The 12029-nt window shown below is 33.2% G+C and overlaps 2 protein-coding genes and 3 non-coding genes across 9 annotated transcripts in view; 2 read left to right on the forward strand and 3 right to left on the reverse strand.

The window, feature by feature from the left end:
* The first annotated feature begins 1888 nt into the window (after nt 1-1888).
* LOC127108044 (uncharacterized) lies at nt 1889-3400 on the forward strand. The gene is made up of 3 exons (XM_051045407.1): nt 1889-2016; nt 2949-3031; nt 3146-3400. Exons 1-3 carry the CDS (start codon nt 1889-1891, stop codon nt 3259-3261), a joined length of 327 nt encoding a protein of 108 aa, XP_050901364.1. The 3' UTR covers nt 3262-3400.
* Nucleotides 3401-3432: 32 nt separating this feature from the next.
* Nucleotides 3433-12029, forward strand: part of LOC127108040 (uncharacterized) — a 172663-nt gene continuing 164066 nt past the window's right edge. For all 5 annotated transcript variants that reach the window (XR_007795910.1, XR_007795916.1, XR_007795938.1 and 2 more), the window contains exon 1: nt 3433-3590. The gene's annotated coding sequence lies outside the window, so the exon portion shown is untranslated. The remainder of the gene's footprint in view (nt 3591-12029) is intronic.
* Nucleotides 5494-5689, reverse strand: LOC127109702 (U2 spliceosomal RNA). The gene has a single exon (XR_007796971.1). It is a non-coding gene; the product is annotated as a U2 spliceosomal RNA (small nuclear RNA).
* On the reverse strand, nt 7472-7632 carry LOC127109056 (U1 spliceosomal RNA). Its single transcript, XR_007796532.1, has one exon. It is a non-coding gene; the product is annotated as a U1 spliceosomal RNA (small nuclear RNA).
* Nucleotides 10633-10828, reverse strand: LOC127109722 (U2 spliceosomal RNA). The gene has a single exon (XR_007796990.1). It is a non-coding gene; the product is annotated as a U2 spliceosomal RNA (small nuclear RNA).

A 12029-nucleotide genomic window follows, 5' to 3' on the forward strand; every position in this document is an offset into this window, starting at 1 on the left:
CGTTGATGGTTCTTTGATTGTTAATATGATCATCCTAGTCCATTTTGCTTGACATTTGTGATTCAATGATGATGCTTGCTTGACCACTTTGGAAATCATGACTTATCTATTGACTTTGAAACCCTAGTTTTTAGGGAGCATTTTCTTGAGTGTGCTTTGGGAGCCTCGGTGTTTGTTTATTTGTCCTTATACATATGATTGGTCTGGTAGACTTAAACCCTACTAGTCAATAGTGGTTGATGGTAGTTTTATTCATGGTTAATTACTTCATTTCTTATAGTGCATTCACTAATTCATGGTGCATAGTTTCCATGTTCCATTGATTTATTGTTGAATACGGTCATTGATTCGGGATACACTGGACCAAGTTTCTTTGTCCCCATACAAGCCCATGGTTCAACCAAATATCTTGGATTCAAACTTGATTCTTGAAAGTAGGACATCATTTTTCATTTTTATTCAAATCATTCATTACACTTCATTCAAAATTGTCCATACACATTCCAATTCAAATCAATGGCATTCAAACATTCATTTTAATTTCCCAAATGATATTCAATACCATTCAAAAACTTTTCATTTATTAACACGTTCATGTTCAAATTTATTACACCTTCAAAGTTCCATAATTTCCCATTAATCTACATTTCAGACAACATTCAATTACACTTCATTACAAATATTAAATTTCCATTACAATTATGAATAATCCAACATTTCCAAATGTACACTCAAATCCATTTCCAAATTCACAAAATTACATTCAGACATCCCAAATTAACATTCGATAAGATCATTTCAAATTGATCTTCAAGTCTATTCCATTCTTCAAGCTTGATTCCACTTTTCCAAATTAAACCTTGCACTATTCCAATTTCAAATTAACAATCAAAATCCATAACAAAATCAACTGACTTTTCATATCAATTTCTATCACATGGTTCCACTTTCGTATATAGCAATTTCACGTTAAGTTTAACTTCTAGCAGTAGCCAAAACTAACACATACACTTCCTAACAACCTCGACACTGATATACCAAGCCATGTGCAAGCTTACTAAGGCATAAACTTACCACATCCTGCTGCAGCTAAGGCCTTGTTTGACCATCACCATAATGCCCTCCGACATCGAACGATCACCACCTGCAGCAACAAAATCCTCTCAAAATGTTCAGAGCAGCCCGTATAAAACGTGACAAATTGGAGCTAGAAGCTCATCTCAGCATGACCGACAATTTGTAATTAAATTAACAGCTAAAACAAATGGAATAAATAGTTAATTAACAACCAGTTAACAAAGACCATCTCGCACGAGGGGGTTCAATTCACATGAGCGGGTACCATATAATTCCAATAGTTCATTGGCAGAATTACAAATCAGTTTCAAATTTAATGTAAAATTTAAGGTATGTCAGTCTTTTGGATTCTATGAGGGATCCCTTTCCTCCCTAGCGATTTTCCTTCCTTTGGTTTTCTTGGATATATTGACTCAATTTTTTTTATCAATTTCTTGATGGTGTCTTTGAGATGAATGCAATCGTTTATGTTTTATGTCCATAAATTTTGATTAGGTACCTATATCTTTAAATAAATTTTAATTGATTTTAAAATAAACTATTATAAAAAAGTGACATAAAATTTAATAAACTAATGGTACTGAAATATAATTTTATAATATTCTCATAATTTAGACAAAAAATTAATATAGTAATACACTCCTACAATCCTATGCCTAACTTATTAGTACTAAACAAAAATTTAATCAATTACCACCCCATTAATAAGATAATACAAATCATTAAATAATTAGCTTAAAAATAAATAATATAAATGATTTATAGATTAATTAAAAATCACCTAAAAAATATAAAAATTTCCCGGGTAAAGATGAAGCTCTTTTCTTCCAGAAACCTTTTTTCTGTTATAGTTTCTCAAAAACCCATTTCTGAAAATCAAAAGCATTTCTTTTTGTGGTTAAAGCTTCATCTGAAGCATCGAAAGATGAAGAGTATGAGGTAGGGATGTTGTAACTTATATCGTCTTCAACATAGTTATTTGAATTAAAGGCTTAGGGTTTCTTTGGATTCTATTTGAATATGACTGTTTCAAAGGGTTTATGGAAACTATATATATCACATTTTCACAAGTTGTTTTCAGCTGATTTCGACACACTCTCCATCATAGCCTATTAATTAGCTAATAATTTCGATAATAACTGTTTGATTTTAGTTTACTTTTTGTTATAGAGAATAGCTTATACATAAGCATTTTATGATAAAGGTCTTGATTAAGTTGTTTATCCAAATAAGGCCTTATTTGATCAAGGTTGAGCTTATGATTATGGTCACTACTGCATTTCCATGTGGGGTTACAACCGTTTTCATTCTTCAATCTTGTAAGGAAAAGAGAATTGAATGAGCGTTGGGAAAATGATTTGAGAGAAGGCTTACGACTATACAAGTAAGACTCCCCCGACTCAGAAAATCGTTTTCTTTCTGCCCTTAGCAGTTTTCCTTCATTTATCTTATCCATGGCAATTCAGAATTGAAGTATTTTGTTTAATCTGCTATAGAGATTAAGTACTGTTATTTCACATATAACATTATTGGGCATTCTACGAGATTTGGTTTGCAACATATAATCATGTAAACATACAAAAACCATAATGTTGTGCTGGATTAAGTAAATATTTAATATTTTCCCTTTATTATTCAATTGCATATTAAAATAAGAAATAAAGGATTGGTGATTTTGTTCTTGTAACGACAAGATAGACATGACATTTTTATATGAAATTGTAATCTGCAACACCTAGTTTGAGGCAAAAAAAAGCTTTAATTTCAAAGCATCCAATTTGCCAGGACTATATCTAGATTAGAATGACAAGAATTAATGGTATCTTCCTGATAATCCTAATGTACGTTACTTTCCTGTTTAAATTCCTAAGGAATGTGAAGTACGAGGAAGCATTAGAGAAATTTGAGTCAGTTTTGGGAACAAAATTAGAGCCTAATGAAGCAGCAGTGGCAGGTAATAATGTTGCTTGTTGTTACTCTCAAGCTGGCAGTGTTTTTGTTGGTCTTTTCGTCACTTACCTAATTCCTTTGATTCTTACTTCATTTTAACATACTATGGCCATATCAGGTTTTGAACTCCCACGCTGCAAACAATGTTCCCACATCCACAATTGCCATGGTGCAACAACAACAACATCAAGTTGCACAGATGTATCCACAAGTTCATCTTTCACATTATGCTAATCGTATTCCCCTATCGTCAGTTTCTATCTCCGGTCTATGTACCGCACATGGCTGTGCCGGAATACTCAAACAGTGATCCCTATCCTCATCCTACGAATGGAAACTATGTATTGATGCCTAGAGGCGGTTCCCATGTTAATGCCAATAACCTTAAATACGGAGTGCAACAGTTCAAACCTGTTCCTGCTGGAAATCCTACAGGATTTGGAAACTTTGCTAACCCAGCAGGGTATGCCATGTTAGCTCCTGGCGTGGTTGGTGGTGCGTCGGGTCTAGAAGATTCATCTCGAGTCAAATACAAAGATAATCTCTATGTCCCAAATCTTCAGGTATTTTACGACATTTACAAATTGTATGTACTGCATTCCGGTCATTGGTTTTGGATCATTTTTTTGAGTGTCCAGTAATTCCTTTATATATGTAGATTAATTCCCTCAACCATATCTTTTCAATGATTAGTGTTATAACATGTCAAAAGTAGTTGGGGAGTGCCGAGTACAAAGTAAGCCATTTGAGAAACCTTTTCAACCGCATCTTTCAATGATTAGTTTTATAACATGTTCCATCTTAATAGTATGTACTATACAAATTTATATCCTTTAAGTCACACATTGGCTACAATATTACACATGCAAGTGTTTATAAATGTCTGACATGCTAGTTTGTTTGCCGAGCTGAGTAGCGCCAGCTTGTGACCCATGTGGGGGCACCAAGGTGATGGAACATGGTTAAGGCTTAATAGGTTGGTCTGGTGGTTGCACCATGTTGGCCTGCCCGCTCCAAGTTGCGAGTTGACCCATGGGACTTGTGCGAAGGCACGGGTATTGTGTGTCTTAGACAGGAGGGTACAGCGTGAGGCTGGTTTCACAGAGCAACGAACACTTCCTACTCCTGACAGTGGAGGGATCACGGGCCACTGCTTCCTCAGTCCACAACATCTGTCGAGCCTAGCCTCTGGACCATTACTTTTTTGGTTCTATGGAGGCCTAATTTGGATGTTTGAGATTGACTGAATCGAAATGTTCAACATCCACACCATTACTTTTTTGGTTCTATGGAGGCCTAATTTGAATGTTTGAGATTGACTGAATCGAAATGTTCAACATCCACAGTGCTGTTTTTGTTGGAAATAAAGGTTCATGTGTTGAGAAAATTCCAAAAATTTCAATAAATTCTGATTTGAATATTTGTGATAAAGATCATGGTCATTGAAGAATTCTCTTTGGTTATAAATATGTAAGGTTGTTGGTTGTTGTTATCCTCATCGTCGTGGTTTTGATGTGTAGAAACTTTAGGATTCGAAGAGCAAACAAGTTACAAAAATGTCAAAAGGAACTAAAAAACAAACAGCATCTTTTCACCAAGTGGATACTGATGCTAATGTAATAGTCATTTGGATAAAGATTGCATTGGGAGGTGCAACTGGGATTTGCTATTTGCACCATGAATGTTCTCCACCTGTTATTCATAGCAGCATCTTGTTTAATGAAGATTGTGAAGCAAAAATTGTCACACATGGTTATATTGCTCCAAGTATGTTTTGATAATGCTTTCAATAAGAAATTTCAGTAAACTGTTTTTAGTTTTAAAAATATCTCATGTTTTATTTATATAATCATTATTTGTGACATCTTATTATAAGCATTTGTGGATTCAAACCCCTTGTAATAAGGAAATCCCTCATCTCACCCAGTCATACAAAATTGTAGAATTAATTATCAGATGGTATGCATTTAGATTTTGTAATCGAATCTGTTATACAAGGTTGGATGTGAGGCATCGGATCTTGATCATATGCTCCAAGATGCATGACTCTGACCATTGTGCGATTTCATATTTACAAGAAATACAAATCCAAAATTGCATTCTGGAACTACAAATGCAGCATAAAAGTATTGAGGTGGAACTACAAATGCAGCATAAAAGTATTGAGGTATCTACAACATTGTATTGGTTGTATTTCTCAAGTCACATGCTTTTTATTGGCTTGGGATTATGCATTGAATCCGTTTCCTTATTTTCACAGAGTACTTTTTGGATTCAATTGGGATTTGCATGTCTAGCCTTGGAACTTCTAAAAAATGTGTATGTTTTAACTTAAATTTCTTTGATTTAAAATCATCATGATCCTTAATTTACATAATACTACATCGTAAGATATTATCCAATATACAATATAGTAAAAGTATAACAGTTAGGAGAAATGAAGAACATAAATTTGAACTAGGTTTGGTGGGGTGTGCCAAGCCAATGCAATAGTGCAATACAAAGGTGACACACAAGAGACCCAATAGCAAGCTATTGTAGTGTACTCTCCCCCTCAAGAAATAAATTTAATATCGTGTGAGTCAATGACTCACATATCAGATATTAAACTGATAAGAACAGATACTACACTTGATCTTAGCCAAAAGGCCGAGAAAGGTATGAGTTGAAAGACATGCTTATTATGTCTTTTATATCTGTCATAGTTTCTTCTTCTTTGCTAACTTGGTGATGTGGGACATTAATACAATAATTAGAAGTCTACTAGTGTTCTTGTCAACACAAGTATGATGTAGCTTGCTCTTATGTAACATTAATTAAACCAAGAGGGAGACTCTATACTTCAAATTTATTTTCTGCTCAAATTGATTTCATATATGCAAAGTTGACTGAATCCAGTGTTTTTTGAAATGCTATAAACAAAACCCATTTGTTCATAATTATGAAATACATCAAGACAACCAAGGAAGCTAAATGCATATACACAGAAACAACCTTGGGTGTAAGCCTTTCTTAAGAGGGCCCATGGAGCCAAAAATTCAGTTAGTGATTAGACATCAAGACATTGACATTTTAGAGCAAGTTATGCCATTGTTGAAAAATATTGACAGCAAAAACTACATTTTTATTAGTTTGATGACTTATAATGTTTCATTTTGTAGTACCGTGCTTAACAAAGGTTTTAGTGTGGAAAGATGCTTCTTTAAATGTTACCTGCCAATTCTTCTCCTTTTTTTGTTGAATTGTTAGTTCGGTTGAAAACTATTTTTTATATAAAAATGAGAGTTACTTTTTGTGGTAGAAGAATCAAATTATTACAGCTTTAATTAACCAAAGTGTTAATTTTTTATTCAACTTGCACTGAATAACAACTTCATTGGTAAACTTTATTTAGCTATCTGTTTTTTAGCAGGTTTGTATCCCTTAGTGTTGAGGGACTCTTAGAGTTCCCGGGTAAAAGGAGTAGCAAATTGATAGAGTTGTCACTGACTCTTTTTATTCTTGTAAAGACAAGACGGACATGGCAATTTTATATGTAGTTTTAATCTGCAATGTTTGTTTGAGACAGAAAAGGCTATAATTGCGAAGCATCCAATTTTTTAGGAGTATATCTAGATGGATTGAATGAATTAATGATATCTTCCTGATAATCCTAATGTCCATTACTTGTTTAAATTCCTAAGGAATGCTAAGTACGATAAAGCATTATAGAAATCTGATTCAGTTTTGGGAACAAAACCAGAGCTTGATGAAGCAGCAGTGGCAAGTTATAATGTGACTTGTTGTCACTCTAAGCTAAACCAGGTATATATGGTTGTTTACTTTACAAATTGTAAGTGCTGCATTCCATTACTCTGTCATTGGTTTTGGATCATTTTTTTAGGGTATTTAGTCTGTGTATAACTTTTTGAATAGATTAAATCACTCTCTAAATATGTGGATTAAATCCCTCAACCGCATGTTTTCGATGATTAATGTTATAACATGTCAAAAATAGTTGGGGAGTGTCGAGTTCAAAGTAAGCCATTTAAAGAACCATGTTCCATCTTAATATTATACAAATTTATATCCATTAAGTCACACATTGGCCAGAATATCCATTTAGACCCATATGGGAGCACCAAGGTGATGTGACCCATATGGGATAAGGCTTGACAATTTAGGATTGTGGCTGCACCATCCTGGCCGTGGAAGGATCAGACGTCTGTTGAGCCATCCAATATATCCCACTTTGCCTTTAACACATTACGAGCAACTACATCTCCCGAATTAAAATCTGCAACACAAACGTAACAGAACATGGCAGATTGGTTTGGTGGAGGCACCATCCTGGACTGTCACTTCTAAATTGAAAATAAACTTAGATTGATATGAAATATAAGAGATTACAATCTATATAATTATATAAGGAGAAATTATTCCTCAAAATTTGATATTAGAATAAGAGAGGGCCGCGCGAACGCAGGCCCCCACTGCAACAAATTATGATGTAGGTTCCACCACTTGGGTAGACCTTAGGATAGCACCCCTCCTAAGTGCAATGGAGGTCACTCTCCTAGGCCATGGTCCTTCAAGATCAACCATTGACCCCATCCAGGTAAGTATGTTTCAATGTCGGTATTCAAGTTATTTTATACTCTTGCTTCTCTCAATACCTTTCATATTCTTTCGATGTGGGACTCAACTACTTCTAGTAGTTAGCAATGTACTTCCCACTCTATTTACTACTGCTTTTTTTTTCTCCACTTGAAACCGACCAACTTCAAGCATTACAGGTTCACTTTGGCTCTTATTATTGGATTGGATTTTTCGTTCCTTCTTACTTTTAGTTGAATCGAAAATTGGTATTTGCAATGAATTTTAACTTCCCTATTCATGTGTTTCATATTGAGATCTTTCATCAGCCGAATGAATACTAACTACCTTATTCTACTCCACTACATTATCATCAAACTATGTAAAACATTAACTCCGACTCCGACTTGTGTTGAAGTTGGTTTTTCGGTTGCGTATCATGTTTTGTCAGATGGTGCAGATGATTTCACCAAAGCAACTACAGTAAAAAATTAGTTAATAACTTTATTAAAGAAAGTGATTAATTTAAGGTGTGATCTTAGTACTTGGAATGCAGAAAGTGGGATTTAGCTTTGCTTTCTATACAGTGTCTCGGTAACTAAAGTTGGGGCGGAGCAAGCAGAAAGATGCAAAGCTATCTTGGAACCAATGTCTTGCCAGTCCAATAGTTTCTGCCAAGGTTAGGCACTGCTGCAAATTTAATTCTTAAGGTTGCTAATGCTATTAATTATAATCAATTTATTTAAATGGCTGGGGGTGTTTGACGTAGCAAACACCTTAAATTATAATGTAAAGAAAGGGAAAGCCATTGGTTAACAATAAAGTATTTTCAATAAAGTAGAGAGAATTGTGTAGCTCAATATGTTTGTGTTAAGACTTAAAAGAGTTACAAGACCCATGTTCAAAATTGGGTGTTGGATAAAATACAAAGATAACTACATTTGTTTATCTACAAAATAATAATTAGTATCCCAGAGATTTAAGAAGCACTTTCAATCTGTTATTAAAAATGTTTGATGAATCAATGTCATCAAATCATTTCTTTGTGTTGGCACAAGAAAGCATACATTTTAGCTGAAAGTATGATTCTGTCACATTTATTTTTGTAGTTGCGTTTCATTTTTTACAAAATGCCCACGAAATGATAATTTATGAATATTCTCCATATACTGATTGAATGATAATTTATGGGGTTGGAATTGGTCATGTTGGAATTTTGTAGAAAGTCTTTGATGTATTTGTATTGTTACAGATTGATGGTGCTAAAAGGGTTGGTTATGAAAAAGTTGAATTGGACCTATAAATACTACTTTACTCTTTGGGAATCATCATACCCTTGAAGCCTATCTTATACTAAAGTTTTATTGATCTTGCAGACATCTGATCAAAGTAGGTTTCTAGTGTACGAGAAAGGATACATTTTAGCTGAGTATGATTCTGTCACATTTATTTTTGCAGTAGTGTTTCATTTTTTACCAATTGTGGATGAATGATATTTTATGAATATTCTTCATATATTGATTTAATGATAATTTATTGGATTGGCGTTGCTCATGTTGGCTTTTTTTGTAGAAAGTCTTTGATGTATTTGTATTGTGATGGAGAGTGATGGTGCCAAAAGGTTAGTTATGAAAAACTTGAAGCATATTTTATCCTATAGTTTTATTGATTCCAAATCGACTGAACCTTTGTAATGACTAGTTAAATGACATAAAACTTGGTCAAGCTATTTGTAGTGGACTCTCCTTTATGAGAATCCCTTAATTAAGTTGTTTATTATACATGAGCTTATTTGGTCAAGATTGAGCTTATGATTCTGGAGTTTTATATAGCATTAATATTATTTTACAAGAATCGCCTCTTTGAATTAATGTGACTTTAGTACTTTGAGATTAATGCATTATAAGCTTTTCAAATAATCCATTTAGCTACTTAAATGACTTTTCATATACTATCATGACTAATGGCTAATAATCACATTCATTATAATGATCATTAATCTCAACATTTTGAATTTGACTTTGATACACTTTTGGTCCGTATTGTTTGAGATATGACTGAATCAATATGTTCAACATCGACACTTTTCTTTTTGTTGGAAACAAAGGTTCATGTGTTGAGAAAATCCCAACATCTGTAGTGCTAATTTTGGGACCGAAGTTTGGCCAACTGCGGAACATGTAAGAACAATGTACACAATTTGTCAATAAATGGGCCCGTGATTCATGAGAATGCAGAAAAGATATGGTTAGTTTATTTTGTAATTTGTATGCATTTTAGCAATCATCCCTGATTCGCGAACCTTGGTTTCCATTTTTTCATAGGAAAGATAGAAATTAGTGGTGAGTTCACTGGTAGGAGATCATCCGAGCTGAGAGTGAACTTTGGTGTAGTAAGTTATAAAGTCAGCAAAATTCAAGGAAGTCTCATCATATTTAAACTACAAAATTCTAATTCTTAAATTTTCAATCCCTTTTTTATATAAGATATTTTATTTTCTAATGAAATATCTCACTACTGTATTTCCATGTGGGGTTACAACTGTGTTGGTTCCTTAATCTTGTAAAAAAATTCTAGATGCAAGACTACCTTAGTAAAAAGAATTGAAAGATCGCCGGGAAAATGATTTGAGAGAAGGCTTACGACTACACAAGTAATACTCCCCTGACTCAGAAAATCATTGTCTTTTTGTCCTTATTACATTTTTTAACCGTTTTAATACTCCCCTGACTCAGAAAATCATTGTCTTTTTGTCCTTATTACATTTTTTTAACCGTTTTCCTTCATTTTCTTCATTCATTCATTTTATGAAATTTGGTTTGCAACATATAAACACATATACAAAAACTATAATGTTATGCTGAATTAAATAAATATTTCCTTATTTAAAAAATAGAGATAAGTTTACTCATTTAGAAGGACTCAAACTTTATAATAAAGAAAAGAGATTTTATTACCAAGATGTACATACTTATGTAAATTAAAATATAAATAAATTAGCAAGTAATTTAGAATATTGAACTAGGTTTGGTGGGGTGTGCCATGCTATTGCTAAAGTGCAACGCAAAAGCGACGCTTGAGAGACCCAATAGCAAGCTATTGAAGTGGACTCTCCCCCTCAAGAAATAAATTTAATATCGTGTGGACCATTGGCCCACATATCAGATATTACATTGATAAGAACAGATACTACACTTGATCTTAGCCAAAAGGCCGAGAAAGGTATGAGTTTAAATGCATGTTTGTTTTGTGCTTTATATTTGACATGTATTATATTTCTTCCTTCACTAACCGAGGCGGGACTCTTATGCAGCAACTTGGAGACTACATTTCCCTCTCCTTAACTTAGAAAGGCATTAAGTCTCATGATTGCATACTTGCTAACATCTCAGAACACAAGCTGAGGATATCTATGCTCTCATTTCCTTCCTCTTCATTCTAAATATTTTCACTTAGTAATTAAACATCAAGACATTATTCACATATGACAACCAAATTTTCTATACTAGTGTTCTTAAATGGTAGTTCGGTTGAAGTGAAACCATTTTTATGTCCACGTGTTTATCATTTATTCAAACAAAATAATTTCTAACAATCTCTAGGGGCTGGTGATTTTATTTTTGCGAATTTTCTGTTTAACATGCTCTGTCTGCTGCGATGGTTGGTGAAGTTTTCATATAATGATGATTTTGAAAATGACTTTGGTACACTTTGAGGTTGTATGATCAAGTTATAGTCATGTGTACATTACATGAGGTGTCATTTTGTATATATAAACTTCAAAATCCTTTTTTGAAAAGTAAAATAGTGTACTTTTGTTTGATCCATACTGATTAAGTCCACCATATTTTGGGACTGAAACAAAATTCTTGATATATGATAATAAATTCTGATGCAAAACTGTCTTAAGGAAAAAACAATTGACAGAGCATCAGGATAATGATTTGAAAGAAGGCTTACTATTATACAAGTAAAACTACGAGACTCAAAATTGTTTTCTCTGTCCTTTTTTCATTTTTATGAATAGTTTTTCATTTATGAGTGGAAATATATTCTTTAATCTGCAACATATATTAAGTGAAATTTCTTCTCTAGAATTGTTATTTCACATATATGATTATTGTGCATTTTAGGAAATTTAGTTTTGCATTTCCAACTTATAAACATGCATACATACAAAAATCATTGTGCTAGATTCAGTTAATCTTTTCCTTTTTTGCTTAATTGCTTATTAAAATAAGGATTATAGGATTTGTGACTTTGTCCTAGTAAATACAAGATATTATGCATGACAGAAACAAAACATTTTCCATAAATAATTTGCAACACCTAGTTTGAGAGGAAAAAATACTTCAATTGCAAAGATAAATAAATTGATGGTATCTTCCTGATAATCTCATAGTAGTCCATTATATTCCTGGAATAAA

The sequence above is a fragment of the Lathyrus oleraceus genome, chromosome 7, assembly GCF_024323335.1.
Source record: "Lathyrus oleraceus cultivar Zhongwan6 chromosome 7, CAAS_Psat_ZW6_1.0, whole genome shotgun sequence".
NCBI classification, from domain to species: domain Eukaryota; kingdom Viridiplantae; phylum Streptophyta; class Magnoliopsida; order Fabales; family Fabaceae; genus Lathyrus; species Lathyrus oleraceus.